Source organism: Microcebus murinus, chromosome 1 (assembly GCF_040939455.1).
Source record: "Microcebus murinus isolate Inina chromosome 1, M.murinus_Inina_mat1.0, whole genome shotgun sequence".
Lineage (NCBI taxonomy): Eukaryota > Metazoa > Chordata > Mammalia > Primates > Cheirogaleidae > Microcebus > Microcebus murinus.
In genome coordinates this window covers 63,245,136-63,268,021 of record NC_134104.1, presented here as the reverse complement: position 1 = coordinate 63,268,021, position 22,886 = coordinate 63,245,136, and the positions used below count along the sequence as shown (strand labels likewise).

The window sequence follows — 22,886 nt, the reverse complement described above, 5'->3', positions numbered from 1 at the left end:
CCCAGGGATGGTTCAACATACATAAATCTATAAATGCAATTTACCACATAAACAGATACAAAAACAAAGACCACATGATTCTTTCAATAGATGCAGAAAAAGCTTTTGACAAAATTCAACACCCTTTCATGATATGAACACTTAAGAAAATAGGCATAGAAGGGACATACCTAAAAATGATACAAGCCATATATGACAGACCCATAACCAACATCATACTGAATGGGGAAAAATTGAAAGCATTCCCACTTAGAACTGGAACCAGACAAGGCTGCCCACTATCTCCACTTCTGTTCAACATAGTGCTGGAAGTCTTGGCTACAGTAATCAGACAGGAAAATGGAATCAAAGGTATCCAAATAGGGGCAAAAGAGATCAAACTTTCACTGTTTGCTAATGATATGATATCTAGAAAACCCCAAAGATTACTAAATGAATTTAGTAAAGTCTCAGGATACAAAATCAATACACAGAAATCAGAGGCATTCATATACACCAACAACAATCAAATTGAGAATCAAATCAAAGACTCAATTCCCTTCACAATAGCAATGAAGAAATTAAAGTACCTAGGAATAAACTTAACCAAGGACGTAAAAGACCTCTACAGGTAGAACTATGAAACACTGAGGAAGGAAATAGCAGAGGATGTAAACAGATGGAAATCCATACCATGCTTGATCGGCAGACTCAACATCATCAAAATGTCTATACTACCCAAACTGATCTACAGATTCAATGCAATACCTATTAAAATCCCATCAGCATTCTTCAGATATAGAAAAAATAATTTTACACTTTGTATGGAACCAAAGAAGACCCCAAATATCAAAAGCAATTCTAGGCAACAAAAACAAAATGGGAGGCATTAATATGCCAGATATCAAACTCTACTACAAACCTGTAGTAATTAAATCAATCTAGTATTGGCACAAAAATAGGAATATTGACCAGTGGAACAGATCTGAGAATCCTGATATAAAACCATCCTCATATAGCCATCTAATCTTTGACAAAGCAGACAAAAACATATGCTGGGGAAAAGAATCCCTCTCAATAAATGGTGCTGGGAAAACTGGATAGCCACCTGTAGAAGGCTAAAACGGGACCCACACCTTTCACCTCTCACAAAAATCAACTCACGCTGGATAACAGACTTAAACCTAAGGTATGAAACTATTAGAACTCTAGAGGAAAAAGTTGGAAACACTCTCCTAGACATCGGCCTAGGCAAAGAGTTTATGAAGAAGTCCCCAAAGGCAATCACAGCAGCAACAAAAATAAATGGGACATGATCAAACTACAGAGCTTCTGCACAGCCAAAGAAACAGTCATGAAAGTAAACAGACAACCTACAGAATGGGAGAAAATGTTTGTATCCTATGCATCCGATAAGGGACTGATAACTAGAATATACTTAGAACTCACGAAAATCAGCAAGAAAAAATCAAATAACCCCATTAAAAAGTGGGCAAAGGACTTGAACAGAAACTTTTCTAAAGAAGACAGAAGAATGGCCAACAAACATATGAAAAAACGCTCAACATCTCTAATCATCAGGGAAATGAAATCAAACCACAATGAGATATCACTTAACTCCAGTGAGAATGGCCTTTATCAAAAAGTCTCCAAATAATAAACGCTGGCATGGATGCGGAGAGAGAGGAACACTCCTACACTGCTGGTGGGACTGCAAACTAGTTCAACCTCTGTGGAAAGCAAGAGATACCTTAAAGCGATACAAGTGAATCTACCATTTGATCCAGCAATCCCATTGCTGGGCATCTACCCAAAAGATCCAATGACACTCTACAAAAAAGACACCTGCACCTGAATGTTTATAGCAGCACAATTCATAATTGCAAGGCTGTGGAAACAGCCCAAGTGCCCATCAATGCAAGAATGGATTAATAAAATGTGGTATATGTATACCATGGAGTACTATTCAGCTCTAAGAAACAATGGTGATATAGCACATCTTATATTTTCCTGGTTAGAGCTGGAACCCATACTATTAAGTAAAGTTTCCCAAGAATGGAAAAACAAGCACCACACATACTCACCAGCAAATTGGTATTAACTGAACAGCACCTAAGTGGTCACATAGGTACTACAGTAACAGGGTATTGGGCAGGTGGGAGGGGGGAGGGGGACGGGTATATACATATATAATGAGTGAGATGTGCACCATCATGGTCATGCTGGAGACTCAGACTTGTGGGGGGAGGGGGGGAAATGGGCATTTATTGAAACCTTAAAATCTGTACCCCCATAATATGCTGAAATAACAAAAAAAGAATAACAAAGTTGGAGGATTCATATTTTCTCTAGTTTCAAAATTACAGTAATCAAAATAGTGTAGTACTGACATAAAGACATATATATAGACCAGCAAAATAGACTAGAGAGCCCACAAATAAACTCTCACCTATATGGTCAAATAATTTTTGACAAGGGTGTCAAGGCCATTCAATGGGGAAAAGGCAGTCTTTTCAACAAATGTTGCTAGGAAAACTAGATATAGACATGCAAAAGAGTGAGGTCTGATACTTTTCTAACACCATATACAAAATTAACTCAATGGATAAAAGACCTAAATATAAAACCTAAAATTATAAAACTCCAAGAAGAAAACATGGGACAAAACCCTCATGGCATTGGATTTGGCAATGATTTCTTGGATATGACACCAAAGCCAATTGTAAAAGAAAAAAATAGATAAATTGGACTTCATGAAAATTATAAAATTTTGCGCATGAAGAAGCAATCATTTTTGGTAGAAATGTAAAATGGCATAGCTGCCATAAAAAACAGTATGGTAGTTCCTAAAAAATTTAATACTATAATTACCATATGATCCAGCAATTCCACTTCTCAGAATATACCCAAAAGAACTGAAAGCAAGGTCCCAAAGAGATATTTGTAAACCCATGTTCATAGGAGCATTATTTACAATAGGTAAAACATGAAAGCAACCCAAGTGTCCATCGATGGATGAACAGATATCAAAATGTGGTGTGTATATATATATACACACACACACACACACCCAGAATATTATTCAGCCTTAAAAAGGAAGGGAATCCTAATATTTGCTTTAATATGAATAAACCTCAAGGACATTATGCTAAATGAAATAAGGCAGTCAAAAGAAAAAAGACAAATACTGTATAATTTAGTTTATATGAGATACTTATAGTAAAAATTATAGAGACAGAAAGTAGAATGATAATTTCCAGGGGTTAGGAGGGGGTGGATAAGAGAATTATCATTTAAAGGGTATAGACAAATTTCAGTTTTACAAGATGAAAAGAGTTCATGGAAAATTGTGGTGGTGGTTGCACAATATTATGAATTCATTTAATAACACTGAACTATACACTTAAAAACTAAAAACTAAAATATACAGCTACTATATGACCCCTGGTTGCACTCCTGGACATTTACAAGAGATACAAAAACTTAGGTTCACATAAAAATATATACAGAGATGTTCAGAGCTGCTTTACTGACAATAGCAAACAACTGGAAACAACATAAATGCCTTTCAACAGGCAAATGGTTAAAACTGTGGTACATCCATATCATGGGCTATTACCCAACAGTATAAAGTAATAAACTATTGATACATGTAACAACTTGGATGAATCTTCAGACAATTGTGCTGAGTGAAAAAGGTCAATGTCCAAAGATTTTGTACTATGTGGTTCCATTTACATAACATTTTTGAAGAGGCAAAATTATTGAAATGAAGAATAAAATTAATGATTGTTAGAGGTTGGAGGGATGGGATGCGGCTATAAAAGGGCAACATGAAGAATCTTTGTGGTGACAGAAATGTTCTGTATCTTGACTGTATCAATGTCAATATCCTGATTGTGACATTATACTATAGTTTTATAAGATGCTACAATTGGAGGAAATTAAGTAGAAGAGTATGGATTTCCCTGTATTATTTCTCCCAACTCCACGTAAATCTACAATTACCTCAAAATAAAAAGTTTAATTTAAAAAATTGAGATGACACTAAAGCAGAATTTGGGAGGAAATTTATAGTACTATAGGCACATATTAGAAAAGAAGAAAGTTCTCAAATTAATGACCTGTTTCCACTTAGGAAACTAGGAAAAGAAGATCAAATTAATCTCAAAGAAGCAAAAGAAAAGCAAAGTAAGCAAAATAAAAATTATCAAAGCAAAAATGAGTGAAATGGAATATAGGGAAACAATTAAGAAAAACAATGAAACCAAACATTGATTCTTTTTGAAAATCAATATAAGCAATAAAATTCTAGCAAAGCAAATGAGGAGAGAAGAGAAGACAGAAATTACCAATAACATGAATTAAAGAAGGGACATGAATACTGATCTCAAAGACATCAAAAAATATGCCAATAAAATTGACAATGTAGATTTTCACAATAGTTATTCACTTCTAAAGAAACAATAAACTTTATTTAGTCATAAATATTTCTCTTACCTGAATGTTTAAATAAATGTAATTGGTATTAATGTAGTCAATAATAAACCAAAAAAGAAGGATACATTCGTATAGCACCTGTTCTCGTTCCAATAGCCAAGATTTTCTGAACTGGATCAAAAGCTAATGCTGTGGGCTGATAAGGGAAACCATGCCGGACTGTCTGAAAGAGAAAAAACAATACAAATAGTAATCAGGGAAATAAAAATTAAAATCACAAGAAGATACCATTATACATGTATCGGAATACCTAAAATTGTTTTAGAAAGAAAACAAAAGTACTACCACCAAATGTTGAAAAGGATACGGAGTAATCTAAACTCATACATTGTTAGTAGGAATATAAAATGATACAAAAACTTTGGAAAAATATCTTGTAGTTCCTTATAAAATTAAACATATCTGTCTTATGACTTAGCAATTCCATTCCTATGTATAACAACTGTGGTATAATCATACAATGAAATACTATTCAACAATTAAAAGAAACAAACTACTAATAGATGCAGCAACATAGATGGTTCTCAAAAACATTATGCTACAAAGCCATACACAAATGAGTTTATATAGTATGATCACATTTATATTTAGCTCCAAATAAAAACTAAGCTATGGTGGGAAAAAAATCAGAACAGTGTCTGCCTTGGGGAAGACTGACTGGGAAGGAATATGAAGGAATTTTATTGAGTAAAGGTAATATTCTATATTTTCATAGAAGTTTGGATTACACAAGTATATACATTAGTTAAAACTCATCAAATTGTATAGTATAATTTGTGATTTCTCAGTATTTAAATTTTACCTCAAAAAAGGTAAGAAAAAAGTATTAGAAACAAATACTGAATTCTAATGCTATACATACTTAAGTGTTATGGGTTAAAGTGTACTAACATCTGAAACATTAAAATGCATCCAAAAAATAATATAAATGGGTGGACAGACAGATGAATAGATATATGATAAAATGAATATATCAAAATTATAATTGTCAAATCTAGGTGGTAATATACATATGAGAGATTATAATATAATTCTTTCAACTTTTCTGTCATTCTGTTTGTGGCTTATAAATCTAATAAATGGTATGTATTAAAGACCTACAGCTAATATACTACTTAGTGAAAGAATGCTTTCCTTGCAAGGTTAGATACCATATGAATACGTCCACTCTCACCCCTTCTATTCAACACTGTACTGAAGGTTCTATCCAGAGAAGTTATCAAGAAAACAAGATACATCCAGATTGGAAAGAAAGAAAATAAAACTATTTGCAGATGACACAATCTTGAATAAACACAATCCTAAGAAATATGCTAAACAAAATTATTGGAACAAATAAAGGAGTTCTGCAAACTGAGGTTATAAAATTAATGTACAAAAGTCAACCGTGAGATCTTTCGAGGCTACTGGAGCTCCTGATGACCAATTACCACTGCTGCTTATTTAAATGAATACTGTTGACCGCCCCCCAATTTATATTTCATATCACATTTGTTATATTTCACATTTTAACAGTTCTTCTAGTGAATCTGTTTCAGGCATGTCTGTTAAATCTATTTCTTATTAAAACAGTACCTGACAATTGCTGAAAACTATGTGGAAAGATTTGAAATAAATGTTCACACACTCATTCATTGACCAAGGGCATGTTTATTGATAAAGGCATGAAATACTTTATATATTTTCATGATCAAGCATTCCGTCAATGCCAAGAAAAGGAAAATGACATTTTTTTCAGATTTATAAAAAACTTGAGTTGATGTCACTGATTCAAGGTGTTTTTATGAAGATAATTTTTTGGTCTGTCATGTGGCAAAATCAGTAATAGAAATCCAGCACTTTACTACTAGATTATATTCAATGCTTTTAATGAAGATTTCAAATAAAAACAAGAGTTTTTAAAATAAAAAAGTCAATAAAAGTAATAAAATGTAGTATATGTATACCATGAAGTACTATTCATCTATAAGAAACAATGATGATATAGCATCTCTTGTATTTTCCTGGATAGAGCTGGAACCCATTCTACTAAGGGAAGTATTCCAAGAATGGAAAAACTAGCACCACATGTACTCACCAGCAAATTGGTTTCCCTGATCAACACCTAAGTGGACATATAGGAATAACATTTATCGGGTGTTGGGCAGATGGGAAGGGGAGGAAGGGATGGGTACAGACATACATAATGAGTGAGAGGCGCACCGTGTGGGGGATGGTCAGGCTTGAAGCTTTGACTGGGGGGGGCCCAAGGGCAATATACGTAACCTTAACATTTGTACCCCCATAATATGCTGAAATTAAAAACAAAGAAATTACAAAACACAGTGGAAAGCAAATTACAAAACACAGTGGAAAGAATAGGCTGGATCACTCAGAATAATCTCAGCACTTGAAGATACCTGTGAGCTAAACAAATCAGGTGAAGAGAAAGAACACAGAAATGAGAGGCATGAACAAAGCATATAAGAAATGCAGAATTATGTAAAGAGGCCAAATATATGAAAAATAGACATCTCTTAGGGAAAAGAAGAAAATACACAGGGGTTGGATAATTTACTTGAGGGAATAATTGAGGAAAATTTCCCTGTCCTAGCTAGAAATCTAGAGATACAGATGCTAGAAACACACAGAACTCCTGGGAGATTCATTGTGAAAAGGAAATCACCATGTCACATAGTTATTAGGCTGGCCAAAGTAAACATGAAAGATGCACTCCTACAAGCAGTAAGGTGAAAACACCAGGTAACCTACAAAGAAAAACTTATTAGACAAACTGCAGACTTCTCAACTGAATCCTTACAAGCCAGAAGGAACTGGAGACCCATCCTCAGTCTTCTAAAACAGAATAATAGCCAGCATAGAATTTTGTATCCTCCAAAACTAAGCTTCTTATATGAGGGAGAAATAAAGACTTTCCCAGAAAATCACTTGCTGATGGAATTTGTGATGACCAGACCTGCCCTGCAGGAAGTATTCATACCTGCATTATACACTAACCAGTGCAATAGACACCCACTGGTATAAAATCAGCCAAAAGCTAACATCCAGAACGCAGATACCACAATGGCTAAAGAGGTAAAACAAAACAATATGGTGCTACCCAACAGGATGAACAAAATCACCCCAAATATCAATTTTCTCAATAAATGTGAATGGCTTTAACTGCCCATTAAAGAGATAAAGGCTGTCTGAATGGGAAGAAGAACACAAGCCAAGTATTTGCTGTCTCCAGGAAATGCATCTAACCCACAACTCAGTCAGACCAAGTTGAAGGGATAGAAAACAATATTCCAGGCAAATGGAAACCAAAAGCAAGCTGGTATACTCATTCTCATATCAGATAACATATGGTTTAAATCAACAAAAGTAAAGAAAGACAAAAATGGTCAACTATTTAATGATGAAGGGAACAATTCAACAAGAAGACTTAAGAGTCCTAAATATTTATGCACCTAACACAGGAATGCCCAGATACATAAAGCAAATCCTACTTGATCTAAACAAAATGATAAACAGCAATGCCATAATAGCCAGGGACTTCAATACCCTACTGACAGAACTGGACATAGTCTACAAACATAAAATGAGCAAAGAAACAATGGACTCAACAGAACTCTAGAACAAATGGGCCTAACAGACATCTACAGAATATTCCACCCAAATAACAAGAAGGATATATGTTCTTCTCTTCAGCTCAGGGAACATTCTCTAAAATTGATCACATCCTAGGCCACAAAACAGATCTCAATAAATTTATGAAAATAGAAATTATATCATGTATCTTCTCAGACTACAGTAGGATAAAATTAGAAACTTATTCTAACAGAAACACTCATCTCTACACAAAGTAATGGAAACTAAACAGCCTATTTCTGATTGTTGGGTCAAGGAGGAGACTCAGATGGAAATCAAAAGATTCTTTGAACTCAATGATAATGGGGACACAAGTTAACAAAATCTGGGGCATACAGCAAAAGCAGTTCTGAGAGGAAAACTCATAGCCTTAAATGTCCACATCTAAAAGACAGAAAGATCACAAATCAACAATCTAAGGAATCATCTCAAGGAACTGGAAATGGAAGAACAAACTAAATCTAAACCAGACAGAGGGGAAGAAATAACCAATATCAAGAGGAACTAAATGAAATCAAAAACAAGGTAACTACACAGGAGATTAATAAAAAGTTGGTTCTTTGAAGAAGCAGAATGAAAAGACTTTAATAAACTCAATTAGAAATGAAAAAGGAAAAGTCACAACTCATATCATGGAAGTACAAAACATCTTGTCTGAATAAAATGCCTATAGGCATAAAAATGCCTATAAACTTGAAAACATGGAAGAAATAGACAAATTCTAAAAAAACACAACCTCCCTAGGCTCAATCAAGAAAAAATGGAATCCCTCAAAAGACTAATATCAAGCACCAAAATTGAATCAACAATAAAAATCTTCCAACAAAAAAAAGTTCCAGACCAGATGAGTTCACACCCAAATTTTACCAAACCTACAAAGGATATCTGGTACCTATCCTGCAGAAATTATTCCATAACATTGAGAAGGAAGGAATCCTCCCCAACTCATTTTATGAAGCCAATATCACCTTGATACCAAAGCCAGGAAAGGACACCACAAAAAAGAAAACTACAGACCAATATCCCTTATGAATATAGATGCAAAAATTCTCAATAAAATCTCACCAAACCGAATTCAACTGCACATCAAAAAAATTATTGACTATGACCAAGTGGGTTTTATCCCAGAGAACACTCAAAATCCACCAATATGAAAGTGCCAGAAAGTTAATACTCACAGTGCATATAAAACAGGAACTCAAGGGATAAAACAAAGCAAGTAGATATCATTCAACAAAATGAATAGAACAATTTCTCATATATCTTGAAAGTAAAAAGTCTTCTCTTCTTTTTTTTTTTTTTGTGACCTCATTTGGAAATAGAAAGTAAAAAGTCTTAATTCTCATTTTAAAAGATATAGACTGGCTGAATGGATGAAAAGACAAACCTGAAGTATCTGCTGCCTTCAATAAACCTATCTAACTCACAAGGATACTCACAGACTCAAGGTAAAAGGATCGAAAAAAATATTCCATGCAAATGGAAACCAAAAGCAAACAGGGGTAGCTATTCTCATAGCAGACAAAACAGACTTTAAATCAATAATAATTTTTTAAAAATACAGTCACTATATAATGATAAAGGGAGTAATTTAGCAATAAGATAGAACAATCTTAAATATATATGCATCTAACATAGGAGCTCCCAGATTCACAAATCAAATACTATAAGATCTAAGCAAAGAAATAAACAGCAACACCATAATTGCTGGGGACTTCAATACTCCACTGACTGAACTAGACAGATCATCATGGAAAAAGGTCAACAAAAAACATTGGACTTAAACAAGACTCTAGAACAAATGGACTTAACAGGCATCTACAAAACAATTCTACCCCAAAACAGCAGGATATACATTCCTCTCTTCAGCACATGGGACATTTTCCAAGATAGATCATATATTAGCCCACAAAACAAGTTCAACAAATCAGAAATCAAAATCATTCCATGTACCTTCTCAGATCATAGAATAAAACTAGAAATCACCTACAAGAACTCTCAAATCTACACAAAGTCATGGAAATTAAATGACCTGCTGCTGCACGATTCTTGGGTCAATTACTAAATTAAGATGAAAATGAAAAGATTTCTCAAACTGAATGAAAATCATGATACAAGCATTCAAAAATCTATGGGATACAGCTAAAACAGCGCTAAGAGGGAAATTCATAACCTTAAATGCTTATATCAAAAAGACAGAAAGATGACAAATTAACAACCTGAAGTCACACCTCAAGGAATTAGAAAAAAAAGAACAAACCACACCCAAAGCTAATAGAAGAAAAGAAATAATAAAGCTCAGAGCAGAACTGAACAAGATAGAAATGAAAAAAAAAAAAAATACTATACAGGATCAATTAAACAAAAAGTTAGTTCTTTGAAAAGATAAACAAAATTGACAGACCTCTAGCTACATTAACCAAAAATAGAAGAGAAAGGGCCCAAATAAGCTCAATCATAAGTGAAAAAGAAGACATTATAACTGATACTACAGAAATGCAAAATATCATCCATGAATACTAAAATCTCTACACACACAAACTAGAAAATGTAAAGAAAATGGATATATTCCTGCAAACACACAACGTCCCAAGTCTGAATCAGGAAGAAATATATTTCCTGAACACATCAATAACAAGTAGCAAGATTGAAGCAGTAATAAAAAAAAAATCTACCAACAAATAAAAGCTCCAGACCAGACGGATTTGCAGCTGAATTCTATCAAACCTATCAAGAAAAACTGGTACCTATCCTACATAAACTATTCCATAACATCAAGGAGGAGGGAATCCTTCCTAACTTATTCTATGAAGTCAGCATCACCTTGATATCAAAGTCTGGAAAGGACACAACAACAAAAAAGAAAACTACGGACCAACATCTCATATGAACATAGATGCAAAAATCCTCAACAAAGTACTAACAAACCAAATTCAACAGCACATCAAAACGATAATCTACCATGATCAAGTGGGTTTCATCCCAGGGATGAAAGGATGGTTTAACATACACAAATCAATAAATGTGATTCACTACATAAACAGAAACAAAAACAAAGACCACATGATCATCTCAAGATGCAGAGAAAACATTGACTAAAACCCAGCACCTTTTCATAATGTAAACCCTCAACAAACTAGGCATAGAAGGAACACAACTAAAAATTATATAAGCCATATATGACAAACCCACAGGCAACATCATACTGAATGGGGAAAAATTGAAAGCATTTCACCTAAGAACTGGAACAAGACAAGGTTGCCCACTGTCACCACTTTCATTCAACATAGTAGTAGAAGTCCTAGTCGGAGCAACCCAGAAAGAGAAAGAAATAAAGGGTATCTAAATAAGGACAGAGGAAGACAAACTATCCCTGTTCACTGACACTATATGATCATGTATCTAGAAAATCCTGAACATACCACCAAAAGACTCCTAGAATTGATAAATTCAGCAAACTCTCAGGTTACAAAATCAATATACACAAATCAGTAGCATTTTATATACTAATAACAGTCAAGCTGAGAGTCAAATCAAGGACTCAATACTATTTACAATAGATACAAAGAAAATAAAATACCTAGGAATAGACTTAACCAAGAAGATCAGAGATCTCTATAAGGACAACTACAAAACACTGATGAAAGAAATCATAGATAACAAAAACAAATGGAAAAACATCCCATATACATGGATTGATAGAATCAACATCATTAAAATGTCCATACTGCCCAATGTGATTTACAGATTCAATGCAATCCCTGTCAAAATGCCAATGTCATATTTCACAAATGTAGAAAAAATAATCCTAAAATGTATTTGGAAACAAAAAAGAGCCCCAATAGTCAAAGCAATCTTAAGCAAAAAGAACAAATCTGGAGGCATCACATTACCTGACTTCAAATTATACTACAAGGTTATAGAAACCAAAATAGCATGTTACTGCTATAAAAGCAGAGACATGTACCAATGGAACAGAATAGAGAACCCAGAAATAAAACCATCTACCTATAACCAACAGATCTTTGACAAAGTAAATAACAACACTGGGGAAAGGAAGTCCTATTCAATAAATGGTGCTGGGAAAGTGGATAGCCATGTACCGAAGAATGAATCAGGGCCCTATTTCTCACCATATATAAAAATTAATTCAAGATGAATAAAAAACTTAAATGTAAGGCATGAAACCATAAAAATTCTAGAAGAAAACATATGAAAAACTCTTCTAGACATCACTCTAGGCAAAGAACACTAGGACCCCAAAGGCAAATATAGTAAAAACAAAAATAAACAAATGAAACTTAATTAAACAGCTTCTGCACAGCAAATGAAATAATCAGTAGAGTAAACAAACTACCTACAGAGTGGGAAAAAATTCACAAACTATACATCTAACAAAGGGCTAATATCCAGAATTTACAAAGAACTCACACAAATCAACAAGAAAAAAAAACAAACCACCACCTTTAAAAGTGGGCAAAAGATATGAACAAAAGTTTTTCAAAAGAAGATAGATGAATAGCCAAAAAACATGAAAAAATGGTCAACATCAATAATCATCAGGGCAATGCAAATTAAAACCACAATAAGATGTCAGAATGGCCATCATTTAATAGTCAAAAAACAATAGATGCAGAGCGAAAGGAATGCTTACATACTGTTGGTGGGACTGCAAATTAGTACAACCTCTAGGAAAACAGTATGGTGACTCCTCAAAGAAATAAATCTAGACTTACCATTCAATACAGAAATCCCACTATTGGGTATCTACCCAAAGGAAAAGTCTTCATCGTATCAATAAGATGCCTGCACTCAAATGTTTATTGCAGCACAATTCGCAATTGCCAAGATGTGGAATCGACCTTCAGTGCCCATCAATTCGTGAGTGGATAAAGAAAATGTTGTGTGTGTATACACACACACACACACACACACACACACACACACACACACCATGGAGTACTACTCAGCCATAAAAAAGGAATGAAATAATATCTTTTGCAGCAATTTAGATAGAACTAGAGACTATCACTCTAAGTAAAGTATTTCAGGAATGGAAAAACAAATACCATATGTATTTTCTAATTATTGGTAGCTAAACAATGGGCATGCACAGGCACAAAGAGATGTAAAGGACATTGGAAACACAGAAAGGAGGAAGACTGGGAGAGGATGAGGGGTAAAGCCTTAACTATCAGGTACTATGAACACTATTCTGGGTGATGGGCACACTAAAAGTTCCAACTTAAGCATTATATAAGGTATCCATGTAACAAAAACATTTGCATTTCCTTAATATTTTGAAATTTAAAAAAAGGAGAAAAACAAAAACAACAAATATATACTACACAGCAAAAAGCTATAGTCATTTTCATTAAAATCAGGAATAAGATATATATTCACTATTCCCATTATTCAACTTTGTGTTATAGATTCCAGCTAATTCAGTAAGACAAGAAATTGAAATAATTCATAAAAATACAAGAAAGTAAGAAACAAAATAGATTACTAAAATTTTTTAGAAGTAAAAGAATGTGGTAAATTAGGCACAAGGTAAATAAATAAAATCAGTAACTGTTGTCTATGCTAGCAATAATCAATTACTAATAAAATTGGCAGGAAATTCCCATTTATATTTCTAGTTGTAAATTTGAAATCTTAAATTTGTTAAAAGTCTAAAAATAAAAGTTTTATTCAGTAACACTGAATAATATATTTTCTAGTATATAAAGTGCTGAGGAAGACAAAATACTTGTCATTAGCTTAGAACTTAATCTGTTTTCATAATCTCATTAATAGCATTATTATATTCACACATCTCAATGTTTACTGAATACTACAGAAGTTACAATTGTTAGACTTCTATTAGAAATACAGAGCTGATGTCATTAGTTTCTATTGTGCTCTGACAACAAAATCCCATCAGAATTTAATATACTTCAAGAATTTTTTTTGTTATTTTTCTGTGATTGAAGCTGCTGAAAACATCTCTTCTCAAAGTATCTTCAAAAACCTAATAGTGGAAAATTATTTATACATAGTAATAAACAAATAAGGTCCTATCTGTTAGCATTTTTCAAAAATAAAATACTCACCTACTTATCTTCTCAAATCCCAAATCAAGGCCTCACTGATACATAAAATATTTGCTAACATCCTAAACCAACACCACAGCTTAATTTTTATTCAAAATCATTGAAGAATGATCATGGCTTATTGGTCTCCTCAAATAAGTTCTAATTCCTTTATGAACAGGGATCATGACTTCAATTTGTCTTCTTCACTGAGCCCAATGCTATGATTAGTGTTTTTTCAGTTCATCAATATGATTCATGCATATAAGCAGTATTTCCTTCTATTCTCTTATGTTTAAAGAAAGATGAATAATTGTAATCAAGTATTTTGTAAATGTTGAAATAAACTCTTTATCTAAAATAATTTTTAAATCAGTATATAATTATCTTTGTATTTGTAGATGTTGTCTCAACTTTCCAAAGGAACAAAGGCATATTTTAAATTAAAAGGAAAAAAGTTCAATAGCTATCATTCTCACCCTTTTCCCTCTGAGCCCCTTTGTGATTACTGTCACCATATGCAATTGGTTTACATAATACAAGGTTGTTAGAACAAAATAAACACCCACTTTTGGTTAATATTTTGCAGTTATTTAACAAGGGATATGTTATTATTGTATATGTAATATGTGTGTACATATTACATGGATATGTAATAATGTATTATTAAATCACATGTAAAAGTAGGTTATTCTTTACTATCTAATTGTGCTTCTTCCCTACCATACTATAAACCACTTGAGTTCAGACATTATCTTGTTTCAAGCTCCAGAGTTTTATAGGCATTCAAAAAACTACTAATTTTTATCAAAACAATTCAACACATATAGTAAGGAATTTTTATTCTATAGTTCATACTGTTAATCTTACCCCAAAAAATCTAAGACTCATAATTGAGATAATATAAAAATCTTGTGAAGCAAAATTATAGAGATAGAATGAGAAGGGAGAATATTGTGCTAGAAATCAGGAAACATTGTTCAGGTCTCAGCTCTGTCACTGTCTAACCTGGACATATTACTTAACCTCTCAGTTTCCTCATCTATTAAAAAAGTCCACTAAATCATTTTAAGATCCCTTCCAATTCCATTGATATTTCTAATACAAATACTTGTACTAGAAACTATAGTAGACTTAAGAGACATGTGATAGACAGATAGGTATTTCTATATTTCTCACTAATAGTGTATCCCTTAAAAGAAACAGCAATGGGCTTATACTTAGCATTATGTTTGATAATTCAAAAGCACTAATTATCTAACTAGTTATAGTGTTAGACTATTAAAGATGATTTACTGTTGATTTAGCCTGATTCACACATGAGCCTGCATTTTAAACAGTCCACTGAGATATCTGGTACTATTATTATAAGCATAAATAGACTTCAAGTATTTGAGGGCCACCTTTCCTCCTCAGTTGGCACCTTGTTAAATCCCAAGAGTTGATAGGGGAGGGGGGACATTTTGAGCCTCCATTACAAGTAAAATAGGATCTAAATTCACAATTTACAAAAATAGCATTTTTGTCCTCTTCCAAACAAGTAATGTAGAGTCCATGTCTTTCTTTCTTATCCTATTTATTGCCAGTTGCAAAGAACTTGAAAATGACAGCTTTCCTCTTGCTACATTAGAAATAAATAAAAACAACTATACACACACAATCACTGCCCCTAAGGCTGATGTCACCACCATTTGTTTACTATGTACCAGACACAACGAAAAACACATTACATGGGTTATCTCACTTAATTTTCATTTATTTCTATAGCCCCATGAGATAGGTGCTCTCCTCACAAATGAAGAAATTGAGGCTCAGAAAGGCTAATCAACTTGTACAAGATCACTAAGCTAGTGAATACACACAAAGATTGATTGATACCCTTAGAATGAGAGCTATGTAACCTTTCAGTACTCTAATTCTGAGTATAAAAGACCTTCCTGATTTGCCTGATATGGATTTAAAATCAGATACAGAAGTGGTTTTCAAAGTAATTATAATATCAGAGCTTCAACTTGGGGTAGAGTCAAGATCAACCACTGAGTTACAAGCAACCATGGGATAATAACCAAACATTTCTGTGCCTAAGTTTACTAATGGGTATAAATAAGATAAAGTGATCCCTGTGCACCTATCAAGAAAATAATAAGACTGTATCAAAAATGGAGAAGCAGTGGTTATTTCTGATCTTTGAGGGATAGTGTATAAAAAGAAGGGTATTACAGAGCATCAAAATGCCTTTTTACCTACTGCTTCCTAGAGTCATTCTAGAATAAGCTCAATCATGTCAAAGTAGGAAGAATCTCTGATCCACACAACCCTTCACAGTTCTCATGGCTTTCTAACTCAAAGTGTTTGTAAAATCTGAAGTGTTAGTTTACTTTTTTCCCTGGAATGTGTAAAGAGAGTTCATTTTGCAAACATAGGGTAGGAAAAACCAAGAGTGTGAGTGATGATAAAAAGTATGGCTGGTCCAGGGTACAATAAAAATGGACGCAAGATCTGAGAAACTTATAGTTAAGAATAAGAGAACAAAGTCAATACTCAGAGGAAAAAGGAGAAGGCCAGTAAAAATTTTATTAAAGGGAAAAAATTATAGACTAGTGTCCCTGAGCTCTGTTAGGGTCACTTCCACCTTAAGATGCTGCTGGCAATAGGCCTCTATCAGCTGTAGCCAGCACAGTCCATAGGGTAACAATTGTGAAGTAGGCAGATATTTTAGCTCTTTCTTCTGGCTATAAGAGTTCTACTCACCAATGTGATGGACATGAAAAAGCAGAATTTCATGAGAAACATAAATATCTTTTGACCCCACATATCTTATTTTAGTCCATTGTCCAAAATTCAATTCTCAGAAGGAGAAAAATCTTTTTTATATCACAATGACAGAAACTAAAAAAAACACAAAAATCAAAAAACAAAACAAAACTGAGAAAAACACCACTTGGGAAATACATTTTAAAGAATAATATGTTGACTAAATTTCTTGTCACTATGGGACTACTTTAATGAGTAACAGTGCTTTTACTTCTAAAGGAAGAGGTGGGGAGGTTAACAAATAGCAGAAAAAAAGGTTAAGAAAAAGAAGACTGGACACTGAAGACTACCCTCATCTACAGAAATAGAAGCTATAAGTGGAGGTATCTTTCATGGTGACGAATACTAATTCCAAAGGAAATCTTTAAAGATTTATAGTCCCTGATCCCTTGTGTAGTAGCAGCAGACAGCTGTAGAAAAAGAAAGCCTTTAGTTTGGCAGTAACAGAATTTTATAGACAGACCTACATATTTTACATATTTTACAGTCAGGCCTACTAGGCAAGTCTGTCTCAAAAGGCCCAAGATAATCTAAAAGAATAAAGTGTTTAAGTGGTTAAAGGGATATTTTCAGATAAATGGGCAGAAATTAAGTCTCAGAACTACTAGAAATAAATGACTTTGCAATAGTGAAACAAGTCATACCACTAGCAAATTTTTTTTATTTCTTTATTTTAAATTAAGGATATTATGGGGGTACAAACATTTTGATTACATGTAATGCATTTCCCTCACCCAAACCAGGGCCACAAGCATGTCCTTTCCTCTTACAGTGTGCTCTGTTTCCATTAGCTATGTGATTGTCGCCCCATCACCCCCCCCCTCCATTTAATCTTCAACAAAGCAGATAAAAGTATACATTGGGGAAAAGAATCTACTGGTAAATTTGACCTAGTTTAGAGCTTCAACTCTTAAATTAAACAGACTTGACTAGAAATCACAGCTGTGTACTTAAGAGTTTTTTGACTTTAGGCAAGTTTATAATCTCTCTAAGCCTCAATTTCCTTATCTGATTCATGACAATCAAAGCAATTCTTACCTCATAGGGTTGTGGTGGTAATAATCTAAAGGGGTAATTCTTCTAAAGTGCTTAGCACAATGCATGACCAGAAGTAAGTACTGAATAAATGTTAACTATTATTATCATTGCTTGCTTTGTTATTTAAACATAATATCAAAAACAATATTGAGCATTCATTCTATCATTGACTTCATCTAGTCCCTAAAATCTAGTTGTTCTATGTTGAACATCTGTCAATTTGCCATTATCTTCTTCTGCTAAGCTAATTATCTAGTTTAGTGGAGCATGTGTGTATATTTATATTTGTGTGTATATATATGGTGTGTGTGCATGCACATACACATTCCCACAACTGTGTTGATCATTCATCAAAATAAACAGGTAAAATAACAGACTTTTTATTAAAATGATATATAATTTCATTAAAATGGTCGAATAGATTTTATAGAAAATTTCTTATAAAGTTCTGTTCATAATAATCTTACCATGGGAGATAAAAAAATATGAATGTCAAGCTAGCTAAGTTCTATGTGAATGGCAGAAAGGCATCAGCTTGAATTGGTCAATTAGTCATTACTGACAAGAATAGTTTATTTTCTACTTTATTTGGTTGTCTTTCCCTAGGCAAGATAAAGCAGGTAAGTCAACAATAATTAGGCTCCTGCTTCAAAATAAATTATTCTTAGGAGTGGAAAAAGCTAATGAAAAGTAATCCTTCACTTTTATTGAAACAACTTTAGGACCAGAGGTAGAGCAGGCCACAATTGCGTTAGATGGAGTAGAACAGAATAATATTTAAAAGACTAAATTTATAAATGTAAATTTCCTGATTTTGATCATTGTATTGTGGCTTTGTACTTTTTTAAAAAGCCCTATTTCAAGGAAATAAAACTAAAATATTTAGGGGAAAGGAGCATCACTTCAAACAGTTCAGAAAATGAGAAAATAAATGTGGTAAAATGTCAGTATTTGTAGACTCTAGATGAAAGGTATATGGAATTCTTTGTACTATTTTTACAACCATTGCAAGTCTGACATTTTAAAATTAAAGTTAATAAAATAAAAAAGTTATGTGTCTGAGAAAATAGGGAAGCAATAGATGAAAGAAAAACAGCAAAATGTGATAATTATTGAAACTGGGTGATAGATCCCTGGGGTAGTGGGGTTGTTTGTTTTGGGAGAGTTTGTTTTTGTTTGGGTTCTTTTGTTTGTTTGTTTGTTTGTTTTTGAGACAGAGTCGCACTCTATCACCCTGGCTAGAATGCAGTGGTGTCATCATAGGTCACTGCAACCTCAAATTCCTGGGCTCAACTGATCTTCCTGCCTCAGCCTCCTGAGTAGCTGACTATAGGCATGCACCACCACGCCCAGCTACCCTGTGGGTTTGTTTTTTATTTTTTAACTATTCTCTCCACTTCTGTGTATGTTTAAAATCTTCCAAATAATTTTTTTAAATGCTCAATTTGCCAAATGGGTGGATCAGAGAGTAAATAAGCATTTTCTGTCTTTCAATTTCTTTATCTCAAGGTCCCTTTGGAATATGAAATAGTCTACCAGTCATATTAGTACTGTCCTTTAGGAGAGTCAGAAATAAAATTGAAACACCTTTTAACATTTCAATAAATACCTTTTAGTTGAAATTTCCAAGAAACTTTAAAAACCTCACTAAAAATAATTGTCCAGTGCTATACTATGTAGAAGACATTCACTCTAATCTTCTTATCAGTATTGATGAAGAAAACATCAACCATGCATCATATTTCCAAATAAGTAGAGATAAGGTTATTGTGGTTAAGGAGTGTTTCCCTGGATGTTTTTCTCTAACATCCACTTGAAAGCTACATGAGATAGGGTAGGAAAATATGGACAAAGATTTTCACAATGCTATATTATCAATATTGGAGTTTAATATAGGGTAATTTGCTTTTAGAAATTGTTTTGACTCAATGATAATAGAAGCTAAAAACAGGTGGCACTGGTCAGCTTAGGTTAGCAATTCTAGGTTTAGTAAGAAAATAAACAGCCAAAACTCACCTAAATTACGTTGTAAATGACCATATTATGTACCCATAGTGTTTCTTAATATCACATAGTACTTTATGTAGTAACCAAGAGCTCCTCCCTCCAAAAGAGACTGTCTCATATTCCCTTATCTCTTCTTGAGCATCCTCTTTATTTCTGTGTCCAGAGATAATGAGGAACCATTATAACAAAACAAAAAGTGAAATTTACATGGAGGGTCCAAAAATATACACATTTCCTCAAAATGCAACTTTAGGTTTCCCAGTCTCTCACCCAAAGCCCTTATAGATCTGACTGGATTTCCCTATAAAGTGCTTTTACCTTTTCAAGGTCATAAACAAGCAGTGGAGCTCATTTACCAAATATGTACCTAAATTCCTGAGTCCTGAATCCTTTTTATTTCTTTTATTAAGAACATTAAGAAAAGAAAAATATCTTATTTTCCTTTCAGAATCAATGCTAAATATAAAAACCAACGTGTTTGGAAAGTAATTATCAGTTGCTAATTCATTATGAAAGTTAAAATAGACTACAAATCAAAGACTATTAAAAAAAGACAAAAAGGTCACTATATAATGAAATAAGGGTCAATTATAAATACCTATGCATCAGACACCAGAGCTGACAATATATAGTATATAATATAAAGCAAATATTAATAGTTCTAAAGAGAGACAGACTGCAATACAATAAGGACTTATTGTAAGGACTTCAACACCCCATTGTCAGTAATGAACAAATAATACAGACAAAAAATCAAGAAAGTAACAGCAGGGTTAAACTAAACACTAGATATAATAGGCCTAAGCTTACATTTACAGAACATTTCACCCAACTGCTGCAGAATACACATTCTTTTCATCAGTGCATGTAACATTTTCTAGAATAGACCATACTGTAGGCCACAAAACAAATCTGTACAGATTCAAAAATACAGAAATAACATCAAGTATCTCCCGAAACTACAATGGGATAAAATTAGAAATTAATAACTAGAGAAACCTTGGAAAATACACAAGCACATGGATATTAAACAACATGCTCCAGAATGACCAATGGGTCAATGAAGAAAGTAAGAAGGAAATTAAGAAATTTCTTGAAACAAATGAAAATGGAAATACAACATACCCAAATCTATGGTATACAGTGAAAGCAATACTAAAGGGGAAGTTTATAGCAATAAACACGTATATTAAAAAAGTAGAAAGACTTCAAATTAAAAATCTGATGATACAGCTCAAGGCACTAGAAAAGAAAAAACAAACCAAACTGAAAATTAGTAGAGGAAAGAAATTAAAAAAGATTAGAGAAGGAATAAATAAAATAGAGACCAAAAAAATACAAAAGATCAACAAAAAGTTGATTTTTTTAAAAAAGAGAGAAGGCCCAAATAAACAAAATCAGAACTGAGAAAGGAGACATAACAACTGAGACCTTAGAAACACAAAGAATCATTAGAGACTATTATAAACTATGCCAAATAAATTGTAAAACCCTGAGTAAATGGATAAATTCCTAGGCAAACACAACCTACCAAGATTGAACCACAAAGAAATAGAAAATCTTAATAAACCAATAATGAATAATGAGATCAAAGCAGTAATAAAAAGTCTCATATCAAGGAAAAGCCCAGGATCTGATGGCTTCACTGCCAAATTCTACCAAATACTTAAAGAAGAACTAATACTAATTCTACTCAAACTCTTCCAAAAAATTTGAAGAGGATGGAATACTTCAAACTCATTCTAAAAGTTTGGTATCAGCATTACCTTGATACCAAAACCAGACAAGGACACAACAGCAACAAAACTACAAGCCAATATCCCTGATGAACATAGACACAAAACTCAACAAAATATTAACAAACTGAATGCAACAACATATTAAAAAGATCATTCAACATAATCAAGCAGTATTTGTCCCAGGGATGCAAGAATAGCTTAACATATGCAAACCCATAAACATGATACACCACATTAACAGAATCAAGAAAAAAAACACATGATTATTTCAATAGATGACAAAAAAGCACTTGATAAAATTCAATATCCCTTTATGATAAAAATTCTCATCAAAATAGGTAAAGAAGGAACATACCTCAAAATAATAAAGGCCATATATGACAAACCCATGGCAAACACATATTAAATGGAGAAAAATCAAAGGCTTTTCCACTAATATCTGGAAAAAGACACAGATGTACACTTTTACTGCTGCTATTCAACATAATATTGTAACTACTGGCCAGAACAATTAGATAAGAGAAAGAAGTAAAGGGCATACAAATTGGAAAGGAAGAAATCAAATTAGCCTTATTCATAGACATGATTTTATACCTAGAAAAACCTAAAGACTCTACCAAAAAACTGCTAGAATTGGTAAACAAATTCAGTAAAGTTTTAGGATAAAAAATATATATAAATTAGTAGTATCTATATATACTAACAGTAAACAGTGAAGCAATCCCATATATGATAGCTACAAAAAAGGTCAGATACCTAGTAACCAATCCAACCAAAGAAGTGAAAGCTCCATAGAAGAAAAACTATATAACACTGATGAAAGAAATTGAAGAGAACACACAAAAAAATGGAAAGATATTCCATGCTTGCTTCCAGATTGGAAGAATTAACATTGTTAAAATGACAATTCTAACCCAAGCAATTTACAGATTCAATGCAATCTCTATTAAAATACCTATGACATCCTTTGTAGAAACAGAAAAAACAATCCTAAAATGTATATGCAATGACAAAAGACCCAGAAGAGTCAAAGCCATAATAAGCAAAAAGAATAAAGCTGAAGGAATCATATTACATGACTTCAAATTATACTACAAAGCTA

General features: G+C 33.1%; 1 protein-coding gene across 7 annotated transcripts in view; it reads right to left on the bottom strand.

Moving 5' to 3' along the window:
- Nucleotides 1-22,886, bottom strand: part of STXBP5L (syntaxin binding protein 5L) — a 346,530-nt gene that overhangs the window by 309,719 nt on the left and 13,925 nt on the right. For all 7 annotated transcript variants that reach the window (XM_076001837.1, XM_076001841.1, XM_020287216.2 and 4 more), the window contains exon 3: nt 4,545-4,642. In XM_076001837.1, coding sequence (XP_075857952.1) covers nt 4,545-4,642 — 98 coding nt within the window. The remainder of the gene's footprint in view (nt 1-4,544; nt 4,643-22,886) is intronic.